The sequence below is a fragment of the Sarcophilus harrisii genome, chromosome X (assembly GCF_902635505.1).
Source record: "Sarcophilus harrisii chromosome X, mSarHar1.11, whole genome shotgun sequence".
In the NCBI taxonomy this organism is placed as follows: domain Eukaryota; kingdom Metazoa; phylum Chordata; class Mammalia; order Dasyuromorphia; family Dasyuridae; genus Sarcophilus; species Sarcophilus harrisii.
In genome coordinates, this window is record NC_045432.1 from 78364988 (window position 1) to 78386380 (window position 21393).

The 21393-nt window shown below is 42.6% G+C and overlaps 1 protein-coding gene across 1 annotated transcript in view; it reads left to right on the forward strand.

The window, feature by feature from the left end:
• CLCN5 (chloride voltage-gated channel 5) overlaps positions 1–21393 on the forward strand; it is a 78719-nt gene that overhangs the window by 52335 nt on the left and 4991 nt on the right. Inside the window, 14 exon segments of the mRNA XM_031944624.1 lie at positions 2126–2277; positions 8872–8971; positions 9905–10092; positions 11378–11500; positions 12724–12753; positions 12755–12841; positions 12843–12932; positions 14457–14458; positions 19229–19325; positions 19539–19632; positions 19635–19757; positions 19760–19954; positions 19957–19986; positions 19989–20071. Coding sequence (XP_031800484.1) covers positions 2126–2277; positions 8872–8971; positions 9905–10092; positions 11378–11500; positions 12724–12753; positions 12755–12841; positions 12843–12932; positions 14457–14458; positions 19229–19325; positions 19539–19632; positions 19635–19757; positions 19760–19954; positions 19957–19986; positions 19989–20071 — 1394 coding nt within the window.

The following is a 21393-nucleotide window of genomic DNA, read 5'->3' on the forward strand; positions in this document are numbered from 1 at the left end:
TCAGTGGTTAGCAGGGCCAGAATCTTCCATAAGGTCCAGAAAGATGAAGATGGACAGGAGAACTGCTGGGTTTGGTGGCTGAGGGAGCCTTTGGACAAGGCCATTTCACTGGTGGGGTAGAAGCCTGAGGATGGGGATGATGGGGAAATGGAGGCCTTGGGATTGCTTTTTCAGGACAGTTAGTAATAAGATGGGCTCAGGTCCATTTGGCCTAGAAGGGTCAAAAGGAGGCTTTTTTCTTAAGACTGAGGAAACTGGAATATGTGAGCAGAGGGGAAGGAGAGATCCCAAAAGATGACTGGAAGAGAGTTGCTTCCTGCTGAAGCAAGGCCCCTGAAGGACATGGGATGGGCACTAATGCCCACTATTCCTTCCATGCCCGGATGGAGGGAGGCAAGGAGTGGGGGGGGGGGGTGGAGCAGACTGATGAATAATTAGGAATACTTGAGGAACAGCAGCTGAAAGAGCCTCAGGTGGGCTCAGCCTTTCAGTGAAGTAGAGGGAAGCTGGGCCTGTGGTAGGAGTGCTGGGAGGACGGTCGAGCCAGCGGGATGAAACCATAGTTTGGAGCACTTGCTGGCAGTGATGGGAGACTGTAGGCACTAAGAAGTGTTGAGGAGGAATGGCCATCTAATAAGTTGAAGGAGTGGAGTGGATCAAGGAGTCTGGGAGAGTACATCACGATATAAAATTGGTTAGATGGTGACCTCCCTTCTAGCTGTGACATTCTGGGATTCTCTGAAATGATTTCAAGGACTTGGGTTTCTGCTCATCAGTCTGTGATTTCTTTTATTTATTTGTTTGTTTGTTTAGGTTTTTTTGTTTTGTTTTGTTTTGTTTTTTGCTGAAGCAATACGTCATGATAGGCCATGAGGTGCCACGATGGGTAGTGAAAGCCAGAGTTAGGAGATGGGCTAGAAAAGCCAGGAGGGGATCACAAATCAAAACATCAGCGAAGGCCAAGAGTGAGAATGGGAAAGCTTGTGCTTCGTGGGAAATGCCCAAGAATCTCTTGCTCTTGGAAGGGTGCGACCTCCCCCTTCTAAGAAAGCACAGTGATGATAAAAGGGTGGCCAGGTCAGTTTGGGGTTGAAGTGGAGCAGACCAGAAGGTGAATGCGATGCTTTGGAGAGCACATGACCAACTAGACTTTGTGATCCAGTGATTCCACAGAAAGGTCCTGGGTCTACACAAAAATATTCACACCCACCCTGTTTCTAGGGACTCCAAATTAGGAGCACTCTTCTGGTCAGCCTCTGGAGACGAAAAGAAATTAGAGTCTTTACAGAATATGGTGGCGCCACCCAAATGGTAATAAATGTGCGCTGCCAAGGTAATATGGAAAGCCTTCTCTAGGCTGGGTTTGAATGGAAGTCCCAGGGCAAGAGCCGGCAAGACAGAGTGAGCAGGATGTGCCTTTTTGTAAAGAAAGAAGGCCAGGGCAGCTGGCTGGTACAGTGGATAGAGCACTGAAATCAGGAGGACCTGAGTTTAAATATGGCCTCAGACACTGTGTGACCCTGGGCAAGTCACTTAACCCCAGTTGCCTCAGCAAAAAAAAAAAAAAAAAAGAAAGAAAGAAAGAAAAGAAAAAAGGCAAAGCCAGAGATAGTAACACAACTTTTGGATAATTTGGAATGGAAGGGGTTTGAGGCCTTTTCAATTTCATTGCATCCTAAGGGTTTGTATAAAATGTTACCTCCTTCATTTTATACCTTTGCTTTTTTGTTGATGATTCCCAGTAAAACAACTAAAGTCCAAACATAGGAACCCCTCCATTTTCCTTACCTCCTTGGAACCAATCAGTCATCGGGTCTCCTTGGGTCTCCCTGCTGTGTCTCCTCTTGGCAACATCTCACCCATAGCTGAGTTTCAGCTCTTCTCGCCCCCTCCCCACACAGACCATGGAAATATCAAGCCTCGTTTCCCCAATACTGTGACTTTGTACAGACTGCTTCTCATTTCCGAGTAATGCTGACTTTTGGGTGTGGGCTTCTCGTGAGGTGGATTTGTTTTCCTCCTCCCATGCCTGTCCCAGTGCTGGGGACACGGCCACGTCCCAAATCCTTGTTGATCTGTTAAGAAGCCAACTAGCGTGGACGTGTATGTTTCCTCCTTTCTGCAGAGTTCATGTCATACAATGGAGGAGAGACGAATGTTCCAAATAAGATGATGGACTTCTTAGAGGAGCCTATCCCCGGAGTGGGGACCTATGAAGACTTCAATACCATCGACTGGGTGAGGGAGAAATCCAGGGACCGCGACAGGCACCGAGAGGTAAGGCAAGGGTGGTCGGTCGTGGCCAAAGATGTCCAATGGGAAGAAACAAAAGTTTAATTATATTTTTCCCCCTCCTTGGATTTGAGTGCTCTGGCCTCCCTCAGCTCTTATAACCTCCAGATGAGAGGCCAGAAAGAGTATCAATTACCCTTCAGTTCTTTTTCATGATAGAATGCCCACTCTGTGAAATCTCCAAATTTGGCTCTGAGTTCATGTTTTCTTCATCTTGTGTGTGTGTGTGGGGGGGGTGTTTTGGGAGGGTGTAATTTGCTCTGAATCATTCATATGTGATGTTCCCTCTTGCTGTGGGACGTATGTGACTGACGTGGATGCCTGGGATCTGGGGAACTGACTATATGACAGTGGAATGGATGGAGCAGAAGGAGCTTTGAAAGCACCCGTCCCTAGTGTCACTGGGCTACCCTGGGTGCAGCTTCTGGGGGCTTTGGTGGGCTTTCAGATCTTGCTTCAGCTTCTTCAGAGATACTGGAACAGTGAATTTTCATGGTTGTTGACAACATTACGTTTGCAGATAGCTTCCCGAAGAAAGGGCAAACCGTAATTTGTTACTACGATCCTAGCAATCCGTAACGTATTTTACGAATAAAAGAATAATGCTTTGAATTGGAATTAAGTATGTCCTTTGAACATTTTTCAAAATTAGATATTTTTCTGGAGGGAGCTATCTATATCAGATCAATAACTTGTTTTTGTTTTGTTTTGTTTAAGAATTTCCTTGAATTGGGGCAGCTAAGTGGTGTAGTGGATAGAACACCAGCCCTGAAGTCAGGAGAACCCGAGTTTAAATCTGGTCTCTTAACACTTCCTAGCTGTGTGACCCTGGCCAGGTCACTGAACCCCAATTGCCTCAGGGAAAAAAAAAGAATTTCCTTGAATTGGTGGAAGGAACCTCAGCTGATGCCATCTAATAAAAACTTCTTGGGTTCTCCTCCTTGGCTGCCAGACTAGCAACGTTCTTCCCTTTTGAAATAATGGTTGCAGTGCTGATATATTCCCCCAGCTCCCAATCCTTGAGAATTAAGATGGTTTCTTTTCTAAAATGTCCATTTCCTCCAGCCCTCTGCCCAGTGGAGGTGCTTCGGAGATGTCTGTGCATATATCCCTAAAGGAATGGCCTTACCAATGTCCCAGCTTTGTGGACATCCACCTTGGGTTTGAAGGCTCCTGAGCACGTGACCCACCAAGTGGAATTGTGCCCTAGGAGCAGCTTTCCATAGAGCAAATGGACTCTGTCTTTCCTTGGGAGGATTTTCCTCTTCGCTGTTCAGTAGTCATTAATAAAAAAAAAAAAAAAAAAAAAACTCCAGCACGTTTGTCTGGGGGTCAAGGAACAATAGACTGACTTTACAAGCTTAAAAGACCATTCAGAGACCATAGTTCTTTTTGTGATTGTCAGAGCACGTGCTCAGCCTCCCCATTTTAGGATTGGCTTTCTCACTGACAAATGATGTCAGCAATTTAGCGTTCCAAATTACGCCGGGCCTTGTTTTAAAAACTTCTGATTTTCCAAATGATTGGAAATAATTGGCTTGCATTTGTGGTGTTGCTCAAAGTCTTAAGAGTTTTAAGTGCCTGGACTCACAAATCAATTCAAGCAAGAAGAAACCTGGCACAAATTGTGCCAGATTGTGTTCTTTTTAAAAAAGTATTATTTAGTTTTAATATTTCCTTTTTAAATTTTGAGTGTGTATCCTAAAGAGATCAAAGAGAGCTCTTTTGTGGTGGTAAAGAATTAGAAATTGAGAGGATGCTCATTAATTGGGGAATGGCTGAACGGGTTTTGACATATGATTGTGATAAGAAATGATGAGGGAGCTGATTTCCAAAAACCATGGCAAGACCTATAGAAACTGATGCAAAGTGAAATGAGAACTGGGAGATCATATGTGCACAGTAACATCAATGTTGTAATGATGATCAGCTATGAAAGACGTGACTACTCTGATCAATACAGTGACCCGAGACAGTTCCAAAGACTGCCAGAGAACTAATGAACTTTGAATGCAAATTAAAGTATAATTTTCCCCATTCTATCTTGCCTTCCTCTTCCCAGTACATCTTTCTTTTTGTCCCTCCATTTTTTTGGATAGAAGGAGATCATTTCAACATAATTGACTCACACTGGTGCCTTCTATCTATGTCGATAGATATACTGCCTTAATAATAAGGTTCTCAGGATCTTAGTATCATCTTCCCATGTAGGGATGTAAACAGTTTAACTTTATTGGGCCCCTTATGATACTCTCTTATGTTTACCTTTTTTTATTTTGATTTTTTTATATCATAGTATTTTATTTTTTTCCCCAGATACATGACAAGAAAATTTTTAGCATTCATTCTTTTAAATAATATTTTGAGTTTCAAAGTTCTTCCCTCTCGTTCTCTTCTGAAAAAGGTAGGCAAGTTTGATCTAACTTATACATGTGTTATCACGAAAAACACATTTCTGTATTAGTTACAGTGAGAGAATAAACTCATCAAAAAGGGGGAAAAAAACGTGAAAAAATAGTGAGAGAGAGAAATATGCTTCAATCTTGTATTTAGAGTTGGTCAGTTCTTTATTTAGTGATGGATAGCATTTTCTTTACTAAATCCTTTGTACTTGTGTTAGATCACTTTGTTGCTAAAGAAGAGCTGAATCAGTCCTAGTTGATCATCACACGGGTTTTGCTGATACTGTGTACAATCTTTTCCTGGTTCTGCTCATTTCACTTTGCTTCAGTATAAGTCTTTCCTGGTTTCTGAAATCCAGCTGTTCATCATTTCTTATTGCAAAGGTAGTATTCCATTACATTCGTATACCACAGCTTATTCAGCCATTCCCCAGTTGATGTATATCCTCTCATTTTTCAGTATATTGCTGCTACAAAGAGATGCTATAAATATGTTTGCACATGTGGATCCTTTTCCCTTTTTTTAATGATCTCTCTGGAATACAGACCTAGTAGTGGTATTGTTGGGTCAAAGGGCATGCACAGTTTGGTTGGACATAGTTCCAAATTGCTCTCAAGAATGGTTGGACCAGTTCACAAGTCTATCAACAATGCATCTGTGTCCCAGTTTTCCCATGTCCTCTCCAACATTTATCATTTTCCTTTTTTATCATCTTGGACCAATCTGATATGTGTGAGTTGGTATCTCAGAGTTGTTTAAATTTGCATTTCTCTATTGAGAAGTGATTAAAGCACTTCTTCTATACCTATAGATGGCCTTGATTTCTTCATCTGAAAAGTATCTGTTCATATCTTTTGACCATATTTCTATTGGCGAATGGCTTGTATTCTTACAACTTTGGCACAGTTCTCTACATATTTGAGAAATGAGATCTTTATCAGAGACACTTGCTGTAAAGACTTTCCCAGATTTCTGCTTTCCTTCTACTCTTGGTTGCATTGGTTTTGTTTGTACAAAAGCTTTTTAATTTAATATAATCAAAACTATCTCTTTTGTATTTCATAAAGCTCTTTATCTCTTGTTTGATCAAGAATTCCCATAGGTCCGACAGTAGACTATTCCTTGCTCTTCAAATTTGCTCATGTTTATCTTTTTATACTTCTCTTGAGTCTTCTATTTGAAAGTCACATTTCCTCTTCAGCTCTGATCTTTTATCAGAAATCCTTGGAAATTATTTCATTAAGTATCCATTCTCTACCCCACACCCCGAGGATTATGCTTAGTTTTGATGAGTAGGTTATTCTTGGTTATAATCTGAACTCCTTTGCTTTTTGGAATATCATGTTCTAAGCCCTCTGTTCCTTTAAGTGAAAGCTGTTACTCTCATATGAGTCTAACAACTGTGGCTCCATAGTATTTGAATTTTTTCTTTCTGGATGCTTGTAATACATTCTCCTTGATATGAGAACACTGAAATTTGAACACTATAATATTTCTTCCTGGGAGTTTTCATTTTGGGATGTAAATTAGGAGGTGATTGGTGGATTCTTTCAGTTTATCTTCTGGATCTAAAATATCGGGGCAGTTTTCCCTGATAGTTTCTTGAAATTTGATGTCTAGGCTCATTTCTTTGGTTGTGACTTTCAGGCAGTCCAGTAGTTCTTAAATTCTCTCTCCTTGAGTCAGCTTCTAGGTTAGTTGTTTTTCCAATGAGATAGTCATATTTTCTTCTATTCTTTCATTCTTTTGCTTTATTGTTTCATGGTGTCTCATGGAATCATTAGCTCACATTTGCCCAATCTTAATTTATAAGAAATTATTTTCTTCAGTGGGATTTTTGTATTTTCTTTTTTGCTGAACTATTCTGCTTTGTTAGGAGTTTTGTTCTTCAGTGAATTTTTGTGCCTCTTTTACTGTTAAGTTTTATTTTATTTTATTTTAATTTAATAGCCTTTTATTTACAGGTTATATGTATGGGTAACTTTACAGCATTGACAATTGCCAAACCTTTTGTTCCAATTTTTCCCCTCTTTCCCCCACCCCCTCCCCCAGATGGCAAGATGACCAGTAGATGTTAAATATATTAAAATATAAATTTTACTGTTAATTCTGTTCTTTTAAGATGTTATTTTCTTCAGTGTTTTTTCCCCTCTTTTACGAAATTGTTCATTCTGTTTTCTTTTTTAATTTAATTTTATTTTTTGAATAGGCAGATGAGGTTTTTTGCTTCTTGTGTTACCCAAACTTAAATCACTGAATTGGGTGTTGCTTCAGAGACCTGGAAAAGACCTTATAAGGAATATAAATTTCTTGACTTTGAGCTCTGGAAACCAGGCCTTGATAAAGCCTTTTAGATTCAAATGGAGCTTCTTGATTATGCCTTAAACTGAAATCACTCTGACTCTCACAGATTGGCCAATAATGGGCCCCAACCTTAGTCTCAGTTGGTCGTTGTTTGGGTTTTGTTGGCTCGGAGTAAATGTAGATAGCAATTGTTTCTGTTCTGGCAAGAAACCCAGAGGGTCTTTCCCTCCCAGATTGGGTTGTTGTTGGTTGTTTGGGATTTTGATGGTTTTGTTTGTTTGGGTTTTTGTTTTGAGTAAGTAAAAGTAAAAGGTCTTTTTTTTAAACCTCATTTCTTACCTAGCCTCAGTCATTGAATGTGTGTTACCTCAGCCAGACTAAGACCTGAGAAAAACCTTAGTTTAAAGAGGTCGTCCTCTGCATCTGGGACCATCTCCTGTCATCCTGATCTATGTCTTGTCATAGAATTGGAGGAGAGGGTGAGGCTAGTGACTGTACAGCTGGCCCTCACTTCAATCCAGTGCACTCACAAGCCAAGATATCACCTTCCTCATGACATTGGTCCTCTTCGAGAATGAAGGACAAACAATTCTTTTTATAATTTTCTTGTGTCACTCTCTTTTCTTTTCCCAATTTTTCTTCTACTACTCATCTCTTTTATAACTCTTCCAGGAATTCTTGTTGGGCTTGGGGTCATTCTAGCATTTTAATGTGATTCTTTGTTCACAATTGTTTCTATACCATTTTCTTCTTAGTTAAAAGGCTGGAGCAGAATCTGTTATGCTTCGACTGAAGTGAAAAAAGCAATCCCGATCTCAGATCAAGCAAAAGCAAAAATAGATTTAATTAAAAGAGATAAGGAAGGAAACTACATCTTCTTCTTCGTTTGTCTTGATCTTTCCTGCCACCATAGTTTTTATGGTCAATTTTTATGTTGTTGTTTGTTCATTTTCCCATCCTATTTCTTGACTTTGAACTTTATGTTAAAGTTGGGCTCTGCTTATTTAGGGATAGGGAGGTACTCTCCCAAGTTTCAGGGTTTTTTGATGCTGCTGTTTTCAGAGCTGCTTCTAGGAGTCTGCCTGCGGGTTATTGGTGCTTCAAGGTGATGTGATCCTGGGAGAGGTATCTCAAATTCTGTTCTTAACAGCCATTGAAGCAATGTTTTAGATGGTATCATTTATATTATAGTGCTTCCAGTCTATCTCTAGCCACTTTAGGACTTGGGTTGGTTTTGCAAAAGACCAATTAATGCTTAAAACCACACAGACCTTTATTATGGTTCATTTCTTGAACTCTCAAGGGAAGAGTTATGGCCTAACATGAGCCTTCTGAGGAAGGGATAACCAAGGATGTAAGCAGGGAAGGTATTTCTTGGTCTGTGAGATTTCAGAAAAGGGAAGAAGTGGAGTCTGGGTAGGAGGCAGGGCCATGGCAAGAGCAGAGAGCCTGCTTCAAATTGAGAGGTTGGGGCTTTGCTTGCTCAATCTTCTTTTTCATAAAAGATGGGGATGTTGGGGTGGGGCGTGAGTCAGAGAGAGAAAGTAAGATAGGGAGAGATCGATAACTGAGCTGATGAAATTCATGGGCATTGAGGGATCAGGATGGGTTGTGACAGAGGTCAGGGACATCAGAAAGTGGGACTATTCCACTGAATCCCTATTTGATAGGTACTTTGCAGGTACTTCTGGGGTAGCCTCCAATTTCTGGGGAAATTGGGCATTTAAAACATAACTTTTGTGTTAAGTCTAACTCTCTTTCAGGAGACAATAAAATGCTTTGTTTTTGAAGGAATATCGACAGAAATACAAGTGAGTGAGTGTATCAGACCCTCTTAGTGCGTAATCTGTTCTGTGCAATATTTCTCTGCAGATCACCAATAAAAGCAAAGAGTCTACCTGGGCCCTAATTCACCGTGTGAGTGATGCCTTTTCGGGCTGGCTGCTGATGCTGCTTATTGGGCTCTTGGCAGGTATGGCCAATCTTCCTATCATGCTGAAGGTCCGAATGCAGTTGAAGACAACTTGGCCACTAAGTTCACTAGCTGCGCAGGCAGGGCCGTTCCTGGTGAGGAAGGGGGGGCAGAGCTGGGAGCGCTCCTCAGTGTCATAGCTGTATAGCACAGACCCTCAGCAGAGCAGATTTAGGAGCATGTCCCAGGACTATGAGATTGAAACCATCACTCTCGCCTGGCTGGTGGCAGATTGATCTGAGGAGCCAGGGTGTTCATTTCTCCATTTACAATGGCAGATAAGGATGGCCGCTCCGGAACATCTGAGCTCACAATGATCGCTCTGGTCTGGAGTTCAAGGGCAGGCTGAAGAAGTGGAACGTTGGAGTTGGGCGGGTTCAAGGTGGATGTGGAAGTTAGTGAGGAAGCAGGTTTTGGAGGGTGATGGTGACCCAGGTGCAAAAGCAGCCCCAGCTAAGCGAGCAGATGGAGGCACCTGATTCCATGTGGAAGGCTGGTCATCTCTGGAATCACTTTCATGTATCTGATGGTATGAATAAGGTACCGAGAGAAGGACAGCAGCAGTCACTTATTTTTAAAGTCTAAAGGTCAGGAGAGGTCAGGATGAGAGTCAGAAGGAGCATGACAAATAGGATGGCTTTGGTGTGCAGGACGCCCTAAGACTTGATAGAGTCGGGAGTCGTTAGTTAGGGTTTGGGTTACCCTGTATGTTTTAGAAAAAAGGACCAAAGTGTACACGCTTGGAGGAATGTTTCAGCTATGTGGGGAAATGCCTGTGTTTGCTGATGTTTGCCAAGTTCGAGCGGCAGAAAAAATTGTTTTAAATCGAGTGAGATATATCTGTGTTTAGACTTTGGGTTCCTCACCCCTTTCCTTCTGTAAATAAACTGATCAAGGAAGCTGATATCTGAGCTTGGCCTTGCCCTCCATCAGGTTCCCTCGCTGGCTTGATAGACATCTCTGCTCATTGGATGACGGACTTGAAGGAAGGCATATGCTTGAGGGGCTTCTGGTTTAACCATGAACATTGCTGCTGGAACTCAAAACAAGTCACTTTTGAAGACAGAGACAACTGCTACGAGTGGAACACCTGGTCCGAGCTGATCATCGGCAAGTCCGAGGTAGGGAGCGGCCTGCAGAGGCGGCTCTTCCTCGCCACTGGTTGGCGGTGACGCCCGATCACGTGGCGGCATCTGCAGCCCTTGTGGGAAAAGGGCCCAGCTGAAATTTCGCTTTCATTTTAATAGCCAGTGTTGCTGTCTCTATTTCCCCAAGTAATTTTAGCAAACTCACCCATGGCAACTAGCAGTGGGCGAGAGCTGGCTTTATCATTCTCCCAGCCATTATGTTGCCAAGTTTTATGAAGGAGAGAGTTTCCTCCCTATTCTCCCCAGTCCTTTACCTTTCTTTTACTACTTCAAATGAGATCACATCTGAGGCATCTAGATCATGCAGTAGGTAGAGCACTGGCCCTGGAGTCAAGAGGACCTGAGTTCAAATCCTGCTGCGGACATTTAACATTTGCTAGCTCTGTGACCCTGGGCAAGTCACTTAACCCCAGTTGTCCTCCCCTCCCCCAAACATTGAGATCACACATTTATAGAGTACTTAGCATAGTGTCTAGCACATAGTAGTCAGTTACAAAGTGCTTGTCCTCTCCCCTGCCTCCTAGTGTGAGCCGAAATGCCCTCACCACTGGATTACAGTAGTTTCCTAAGCTATCTCCTTGCCTGAAACTGGTTTCAGCACCAACAAATTCACAGGTCTGGGCCAAAACCAGGAAATCACGCCAGCATCCACATAGGTTTCTCAGGATTCAGAATTGCTTCTGTTGAAGAATAGGTTCCTTCCCTACTTCCCTGCAATGGTGGCAACTGCTGACACATGGCTGAAATCAGCTCTCCCCCCTCCACTAGGCGGGGATGCTTTCTTTGCTAATAACAACTGGGCTCCCTCTCTGCACCCCAGCCCATGTTCTTAAGTGGAAACGCCCTAAGAGGCCCTCCAGGGCTCTCGAGCCTAGTTAGCTCTTGTTCACTGACAGCCCAAGTTGTTTTACTGTAATAAAACATCTTGTTTTCAGTACAGCTAATGCTTTCACCAAATGAGCTGACAGTGTGTTTCTGCACTCGTCTCTTGAACTCTGGAAGGGCTGTCTCTTGAGGGTTCATGTAAATCCTGTCTCCTTCGTGACCTTTCCCGAAAACCATTTTTCTAGTTTCATGCCTGATTGAGACAACCTCATCCAAGCCTAAGCCTTCTAGCCTTCTCTCTCTCGTCTCTCTCTCTCTCTCTCTCTCTCTCTCTCTCTCTCTCTCATCTCTCTTGTCTCTGTCTTCTCTCAGTTTCCTTGTTTCCTTCTCTGTCTCTCACTCTCATTCTCTATCATGCATGTTTGTGTTCCAGGGAGCCTTTGCCTACATCCTCAATTATTTCATGTATGTCCTCTGGGCCCTCCTCTTACGCCCTTCTGGCCGTCTCCCTCGTCCAGTGTTTGCACCCTATGCCTGTGGCTCTGGAATCCCTGAGGTGAGTGCCGCTCGGAGGTGGGAGAAATTGTCCATCCCTGGCAAACGGTCCCCAACGCCTGGAACACATTTGCAGTCCCCAGCCTGGAAACAGCTACAGTCCTTTTCTCAGAAAGCCATGGCGCAGTTCCCAGGGCCAGCTCCTGGGGGCCCATGTAATCCAAAGTCTACACAGTGCAGTGTGTACAGCTCTTTGCTAGGATCCTGAAGGGAGAGTTTGGGGCTGCCAGAGACCCCAGCAGTCCCTTTGTCCAAGTCACTCCTTGTTCATCAGAGGAGGGAGGGAGGGAAGGAAGGGATGGAGGCCCGGAGAGGGCAAGGGTACATCCACACAGCACAGGCCAGGAACAGATTCCAGTTCTTTCTGATACACTGTGCTGGTTGTGAGATTCTGGTAAAGTCCACAGTATCTGAAGGCCTGAGAAACTGGAATCAGTTGTTCTCTCAAGACACAGGCATTTTATTAGAATTGTGGTTCTCCTTGTGTGATATATCATCAGCCCTCTCTAACCTTTGTTCATGAGTGGCTGGTACACTACAAATGGCCCATCTCAGAAACCGAAGGAAGATTTTCTAGCCTTTCTCCCAGGAGCTCGGCCTTCCAGATTGTTTTGCTCAAACTAAGAGGCTGCCTTCCTTGACTGAGCCCAAACCGATAGAATTCTTTGGCCCCAAAAAGGCCAAGGAAATTGAGGTTGGCCGGGCATTGCTTTTAGGACTCTCACACAGCTAATCCGACAGTTGGATTCGATGTACAATTGATGTCATAGAAGAACCAGTTCAATTAAACTGTATTCTTCATTCTCCTTCTGTTCAGAATATCCGCTTCAGTAATTCCAGTGGGATTGGGATAACAAAGCATGTTGTTTCAAAACAGCCTCCACCCACTGCAGGAAAGTGCAGTTGGGCTCCCTTATAGATTGATTCTCTTCCCCAACAATGGCCCCTGCTAGAAGTTGCCACAACAGGGATCGGTCCTTACCATCAGCTCCCTAGGCCCTTGAGGATAGGAAAGCTATCATCACCTTGTTGATAGGTTTCTTGCCCCACCCTCTTGGCCTGGCCACAAGTACAACCAGAAGAACATGGGAGTCTTGGAACTTATTGGAGAGGCCTTGGGGAGTGTATTGGGATGCTGTTAAGGTGGGGAGTGCTTCAAGGTTCTTGTTGCTTATCCAGTGGTGGTCCAGGAATATCGACCTTTCTTTTAGCTTGGACTCACAGATCAAGACAATTCTGAGCGGTTTCATTATTCAGAGGCTATTTGGGAAAGTGGACACTGATCATTAAAACCATCACTCTGGTGCTGGCAGTATCATCTGGCTTGAGCCTGGGCAAAGAAAGGCCCCCTCGTCCATGTCGCGTGCTGCTGTGGAAACATCCTGTGCCACTGTTTCACCAAGTACAGGAAAAATGAAGCCAAGCGCCGAGAGGTAAAGAAATAACAAAGGGCCAAGTCTCAGGTGGCCTTCACGGGCTTGCCCCCCTGGACCAGCCAGGGGCCAGCTGCTATCTGGAGGGCCTTGTATGGGAAAGGGAGGGGCTTCCGTGGTGTTCAAAGGGCAGATGCAAGGAAAGCACTTTTTAAAAGCAGGAGTTGGCTTTGCCTGTGGAGTCTAAATCCTCTTTGGGTCACGAGTGCTCAAGGCAGTTGTCTGTTGGGTGGGATTCCTGCAGGGAGGTACACAGCTGGACTAGAGGAGTTTGTTCTCAGGTCCCCTAACTGAGTCAAAGATGGGATGATGGCTGACCCAGTTTGTCACCCCAACTTAGCACATCTCCATAGCTTTTCTCCAGGATGGGAGTATGTAATTGGGGGCATAGTGTGATCAACTACAAGGGGTTTTAAGGCATTGCTTAATTCCTGCCACTAAGAATAGTAGTGTGCATGGTTCTTTGGATGCTAGAAAGGAAATGACCTAAAAGCAAGAAAGGCTGAGAAAGGGAAGAGGCCATCAGGGAAGGCCGGTCGTGGAGAGTTGATTTGAGCTGGACAATCCTTCTCAAGGGAGGGGGGACTGGAGATGCTTTCACAAACTATCCAAGTAATATCAATGAAATTGGGTGGGGAAAGAGAGACTCAGTCTTCTAATTTTGTCATCTGGGCACAAGCAGAAAAGGCTAATCAATGTTGCATGTGCCAGCCTTTTTAAAACTTCGAAGGCAGCTCTCTCCTGAGTCTCCCAGAATGCCTCCTGTCTCTGATCCCAAGTTTACATCCTTGCCTCATGTGGGATGGTCTGAAGGCCTTTCTGCTTTTCTTTCTTTTCCCTTTGTTTATTATGAATTTAAGCATCACCAAACAGGACATTTCAGTATAAAAGGAGAACAGAAATGGAGGATTGCATATGAAAGTACTTTAATAGTTCTTTTAAAATCTATACATATATATGTGTATATTACATTTAATCTGATAGAAATAAAGCTTCCCTGCTTGTGCACAGCCCCATTTGGACTTCCTTCTGCTCTTTTTTGATGCATTTTTAAAAATGTTTCCCTCAACACTTTTTTCTTTCCTTCTGTTGTTTTTCCCCTTCAAAATCACTACCTACCAGCTCCCTGTTCTCATCCACATACTCGAGCTCCTGTCACAGTGCACCTCCTGCCCAAGAGGATTCCTGATGTTTTCTCTCTAGACACTCTGTCAGTGTCTTTCACAGAATGGGGTGCCCAGGACCAGTCATGAGACTCTACATGAGCTGACCAGGGAAGAATTCAGAAGGCCTCTCGCCTCCATCGCTTTTCAGTGCAGCATGACATAATGGGTAGAGCTCTAGACCAGGGTCAGGAAGAGCTAAATTCAAAACTCACTTTTGACACTTATTAGTTCTGTGGCAAGTCACTCCACCTCCTCCTGAACACCAGAGATGGTAATTTGTACTTGTCCCTACCTTGTGGAATTATCAGGAGACTCAAATGAGATGATAGTATATGTCAAATGCCCTGTGTACTTTAAGGTGTTATTATTATTGCTGTTCTTGTTATTCCTCGGCCCCAAAGATCACACTGACTTTTGGGGCCATTGTTTCTCACTCTGCTTGCAGAACACAGCCATCCCAGAGTTTTTCTTTAAGAAATATGTTTTATTCATTAGCTCTCCTTCCTACTGCCCTGTGTTGATTGAACACTTTTTAAAATTATTATTATAGCTTTTTATTTACAAGTTATATGCATGGCTAATTTTTCAGCATTGACAATTGCTAAACCTTTTGTTCTAACTTTTCCCTCCTTCCCTCCACCCCTTCCCTAGATGGCAGGTTGACCAATAAATACATGTAAAATATGTTAAAGTATAAGTTAAATACAATATAAGTATACATGTCCTAACAGTTATTTTGCTGTACAAAAGAGTCGGACTTTGAAATAGTGTGCAATTAGCCTGTGAAGGAAATCAAAAGTGCAGATGGACAAAAATAGAGGATTGGGAATTCTATGTAGTGGTTCCTACTCATCTCCCAGAGTTCTTTCCCTGGTGTAACTGTGAACACTTTTTTTAAATGAAAAGAAAATCCTCATAAAAACATGCTGATGTAGACAAATAATTCTCCCCACTGGCCACATGTAAAAATGTCCATCTGCTCTCACCCTACCCCTACCCCTTCTTGTTCCAACAGCAAGCAGGCTTGAACTTCAGCCCTCAGGCTTGTGTTTCTCACTGCTTTCATCCCAGTTCTGAAGTCTCTCAAAACTGTTTTTCTTTGTAATGTTAGAATTGTAGAAGTCATTCTCATGTTGCTCATTTCACTGCATCATTTTATAGATGTCTTCTCAGTTGCCTCTAAAGTTGTCATTTCATGATTTCTTCTAAGACTCTAATATTCTCCTACACTCATATGCCACAACTTGTTCAGTCATTCTCCAGTAGATAGGCTCTCCTTTTTGTGGTTGAGTTGTTTCAGTCACATGCGACTTTTCTTGACCCCATCTGGAGTTTTCTTGGCAGAGATACTGGAGTGTTTTGCCATTTCCTTCTCCCTATCATTTGACAGATGAGGAAGCTGAGGCAAACAAGGTTTAGTGACATGTCCAGAGTCACACAACTAAAAAGTGTCTGAAATCATGTATGAAGTCAGATCTTGCAGACTCCCAGCCTGACAGCTCTCTGCATTGCAATGCTAACTAGCTGCCCCAGGCCCTCCTTTACTTTCCGTTTTTGTGCTGCTGTAAACATCTTTGTGCATATCCTTTTCTTCTTCCTTTGATCTCTCCAGGATATAGATCTAGTATATTCACTGAGTCAGAGTATGCACAATTTACTACCTTTGGGGCCTTAGAACCAGATCTCTTTTCAGAGTGGCTGGAGTTTACAATTCTGCCAACAGGGTATTCAAGGGTCTGTGTTGCACGGCTTCTTCAGCACCTGTCATTTTCCATATTTGCCAATTTGAGGGCTGTAAGGTTATTTTGGTAATGTATATATGATTTAATAAAATACTCTATTATTTTAATTTAGATTAAATTTTATCTAATTTAATGTAATTAATCATTTTAATTTACGTTTATTTAATTATAAACAATTTGGAGAATTTTTTCAACTGGCTATCGGTAACTAGGAGTTTTTTCTTTGAAAACTTCCTGTTCCTATATCAATTGGCAAATGGCTCTCATAGAAATTTGAATCAGTTCCTTATATATCTTGGAAATGAGAACTTGATCAGAGAAACTTATTTTCCCAGTTACCTGCTTCTCTTCTAATTTTAACTGCATTAGAGTTGTGCAAAACCTTTAATTTTATATAATCAAAATCATCTCGACTGCTTATTTAGTCAGGAACTTTCCCCTATCCCTAAATTCAACAGTAATTTCTTCCTTGGTGCTTAAATTTGTCTATTTGGAGCTCACTCCCCAATAATTTTCAGATTAACTGCTCTCTATTCTTCCCTCCTCTAGTATTTATGAAGTTGATTATAAAGTGAATAGAAATAAATGTAATCTTAGTATACTCAGCCCAACATTTCAGTCCCTCAAGATCATTTTGGATCCGATCCTGTCATCTGGTATGTTAACTGTTCCTCCCAGTTGTGGGTCATCTGCAAATTTGTTAAGCGGGCCATCCATGCTTTTATTCCTAGTCATAGATGGAAAGGTTTTCTAGCAGGGGCCGAACTGAGAGTTCTGGGACTCTAACTGGACGCTTCCTTTCAAGTTGACTTGGAACCTTGGTTTCCCATACCCTCCAAAGAGATGACTCTGTGTCTCCTTTCATTTTCTTTCAAAAGAATCAAGTTGGGGGGGCAGCTTGGTGGTGCAGTAGATAGAGCACCAGCCCTGAAGTCAGGAGGACCTGAGTTCAAATTTGGCCTCAGACACTTAACACTTCCTAGCTATGGGACCCTGGGCAAGTCACTTAACCCCAATTGCCTCAGCAAAAAAAAAAAAAAAGAATCAAGTGGTTGTGACATCATTGACGTGTTTTGAGGTTTGCCAAGACCTTGTACATACATTTTTCATCTGTGCCTCCTAACTACCCTTTGAGGAAGGTTCTGAAACATTCATTCTTGTCCTTTTCAGTTTCACAGCTCAAGAAAATAAGGCTGAAATGGTGAAGTGGTCACATGGCTACTAAGTGGTCAAAATGGGATTCTGAAAATGGACCCCTCAGCATCAAGCTTGGCGCTCTTGCCAGAACAATATCTTGCTGTCTGCTCACATTATATTGTATTTGGATCATAGATGGCTTTAGAACTGTTGGTGGGGGTTGGTATAATATGATCTGTCCCCTCTTCCACCAAACTACCATCTTCTTTTTCAGCATCTTGGGTTTATCAAACACTAGGCCGTTATAGACATTTGCTTTGAAATGTGGCTTTCACTCATCTGTTCTGCCTTCTGTCTTTTCTCCAGTGTAGTGATAATTGTGATCATTCCTACTATAGAGTAGGATCTTATGTCAGACCATACCATTCCTCCATCCTTATTTTTCATTCTTTTCATTGCTGTTCTTTTCCTTATGTTCTTCCATATGACTTTATTTTTCATTGCTGTTCTTTACCTTATGTTCTTCCATATGAATTTTATTTTATTAAGTTGTATGAAACATATCCATTGATATTGCTTTTAATCTCTAAATTAATTTGGATAGAACTATCAAACTTTACAGTGTTAGTGCCTCCTAAGCATGAATATTAACTACTTCTCCAATTATTTGGTTCTTTCTTTATTTCCATAAAAATTGTTTATAGCTGTAGTTATAGAAGTCCTATGTATGACAGTACATTAATTCCCAGATACTTAATACATTGCCTCATTTTAAGTGGCTTTTCTCTCCATTTTCCTCCTTTATAATATATGTAGAAGTATTGACTATTTTGTGGATCGTTTTATATCCCACTATTTTGTAGAAATGATATATTCTCTTGATTGATGGTTTTTGGGCAGATTTTCTAAATAAACCATTGCATCCCATAAGTAGAGATATGTTAGCCTCTTCTGATTCACTGTTTATTCTTTTATTTCTTTTTATTTTCTTACTGCCATAGCTAGCATCTCTAGAATAATGTTAAGTTGACATGCTCGCTCACCCTGATGTTAGTGGGAAAGTTTTCTTCAGTGTGAACACCCCAATCTTTCCAAGTGACCCCTTATGTGGGATGATCTCAAGGTCATTTTCCTTCTTAGTCACCTTCTTCTGGCTGATCTTGTTTATCAAAAATCCTGCCTGAATATGGAACCGAGACCTAAATGGAAAAACTCCTGTAAATGTGGCCTTTCTAATAATACTAATAGTTTTTATTTTCAAAATACGTTGCAAAGATCGTTTTCAACATTCACCTTGCAAAACCTTGTGTTCCAGATTTTTCTCCCTCCCTGCCTTTCCTCCACCCCTCCCTAGGCAAGTAAGCCAATATAGTTAAACATGTGCCATTCTTCTAATCATATTTCCACATTTATCACATTTAAGCAGCTTTCCTATCATGCTTCTGCCATTTTGTTCTCATTTCATCTGTAAAGGATTAAAGCCATAATCTTATGATTGTTGATTGATTAACTGACAGTCTGGTGGGTCCCTGACTCAGTCATCATTTCTAAGCTATTGTATAGTCTTAATATTATCATAATATTCAATATATATTGGCAGGAGTCAAATGAGTGTGTAGTATGATCTATATCATTATATGTAATAGTTCCTAAAATATAATATCATAGAAGGTCAATAGATGGACTGAGGAAGATCCCAAATATTGGCGCATCCTCTGAGCTAGTACAGACATGGTGTTGAGGATAACTCATGGTATCGGTAGCTCGGCTCTGGCACTTCTTTTGTTTTGAAGGGAGAGAGGTCTTACCGAAGATGCTTGTGAAGGCCTCTGACTCTATGTAAGGAAGAGCCACCTGACCCTAGGCATCAGAGTGTTGAATGGCAGTTCTGACAAGGGCCCTGGTCCCTTCTTCATTTGGGTGCTTTTAGAACCTTGCTCGTGCCTGACTTTCTTATAAAAGAGACCTCTAGCTGCTTCAAAGTCTTAGATTAATAGGTCATCAACAGTGGAACACTTTACAATATTTAAGATCGTAATGAAGCAGGGTTAGACCCTCACTTCTTGCTGTTCCTACATGGATCAAATTAAACTAAACCAGATTTTGATCGACAGAAAATGGGAGATGTGGCTGATGGTGGTAATAGTAACAGTATTCATCTTATGAACCAGTAGTAAGCTTTGAAATTGGATGTCACAGGAAAGGAGTGGACTATCTTCACGGAGCTGATGCTGAGTCTTTGGTTTTGTAGGTTTTGTGTCGTAGCGGCAGCAGGTGTTTCTGTAGCCTTTGGGGCTCCCATTGGCGGGGTGCTGTTTAGCCTGGAAGAGGTAAGGCAAATGTGATCGGTCTCTGGCAAAATCTTGGAAGTCCCTCTGCTTTCCGTGGCAGAAGGAACTAACTCTCTGGGGGTGCTGGAAAAGGCATTGGAGCCACGTGACTCCCAAATCCTTGGACCTGTGCGATCCCATATCCCTCCCACCCCCAACTGTTTGTGTTCTTCACAAAAATACTTGGCACTTGGGTGCCTGATTGGCTTTGTCTTTTCCCTTGCAGGTCAGTTATTATTTCCCCTCAAAACATTGTGGCGGTCTTTCTTTGCTGCTCTGGTGGCAGCATTTACTCTGCGTTCCATCAACCCTTTTGGGAACAGCCGCTCGTTCTGTTTTATGTGGAGTTTCACACTCCATGGCATCTCCTGGAGCTCGTGCCATTTGTGCTCTTGGGGATCTTTGGGGGCCTCTGGGGAGCCTTCTTTATCCGAGGCAACATCGCCTGGTGCCGAAGCGTAAGAACACCCAGCTAGGCAAGTATCCAGTGCTGGAGGTACTTATTGTAACGGCCGTCACGGGCATCCTGGCTTTCCCCAACGAGTATACACGCATGAGTACCAGCGAGCTTATTTCCGAGCTTTTCAATGACTGTGGCCTCCTGGATTCCTCCAAGCTCTGTGACTATGTGAGCAACTTCAATACCACCAAGGGGACCAGCTGCCGGACAGGGCTGCCGGCAAGGGGTCTATACGGCTGTGTGGCAGCTCTCTCTGGCTCTCGTCATGAAGATTCTTATCACTATCTTCACCTTTGGGATAAAGGTGAGGGACCTTCGTTTGTACAAGCTCTGCCAAGATGTCCTGTTATCTACTTTGGGGGTCTATTAGGGGGCTTGGGAAATATGGCTCTCCATTGGCCTCCCACAACCATTTTTGTGTGTCCTGGATCTCACTAGAAAATTTCCCCTCTGTACCTTATGTCCCCCAACTTAAGGTCTTATGAAAAGTCAAGTAAGTAACATGCTCTCCTTGTTTTTCTGTCCATCATAAAGGACAGGAGATAGCACTAGATGGTGGAAGGAATTGGGAATTCTCTGTATTTTTTGGTAAATGGTTTTAGTACATTTTTAGCTCAGCAGCATCGGAGTGACAGTGCTGAGCCTTCAAGAAGTGACCTGATATCTTCCCCAAGCATTCAGATTTGTTTTTATAATTGATGATCAGGACCACTTCTGTACCCAGTGGACCAATATTGAAACTTTTACCAGCAGAAGTCAGTGTATTCAGCTTTTATTTCCACTTCCTTTGAAAATAGCCTCACTTCTTTTTAAATTTTTTTGACTCATACCCCAAAAGAAAGAAAAAGGGAAAAATTTCAACAATTCTTCCCCAACTTAAGCCTAAGCTATCAGAAAAAAGCCTTTTCTACCAAGACACTGAATTATGTCTGCGGCCTGCACTCCCACCACTACCACCACCACTCTGGGAAAATGTGAGCCAGACAAAACAGTAAGACTAGAGAAAGTGGCTCTGTTCAGCCCAGAACATCATCTGAGATGATATAATTCATCCCTGCCATGGAATGGTTTTTGCCATATGGCTTCATTGTTTAGTTTGAAATGAAGCCCAGCCATAGTCAAATGGAAGGACCAAAGTCTACTCCAAAGCCAGACGCAAATTCTTGTATAATTTTCTGTTGACCACAAACCCTCTGAGCTGGAAGGAACCTCAGGGGCCGTTTCTATCATGGTCGTCCCTACCTGCTGGGGTGTTATAGATGGGGTCCCTGGGATCAGGGCTGGGTGGGGCCCGATGACCCTTTCAGCTCTGAGTTTGAACAGCCCTGTGTGTGAGCAGTAGGGGTACGTGCTGCCATCATAGCTCCTATTTCTAAGCACAAAGAATTGGGTATGGAAAAATATCTGCATATGAGAGCAATTCCCAGTTTTTCCTTTTCTTTAGACAAAAGCTCTTTACCGTGCATGGTTTTGGCCCCTAGGTCTCTGGTATGGAGTGCTCAGGTTCTGCCCCATGTGGCTCCCAGTTCAAGGCAAAGTATCTAGCCGGAGATCCAGTGGTATTGGAAGGCATCTTCAAAACAAACTTTGTACTTTGGAAAAATGATTTTCTGGGGCCACACAGCT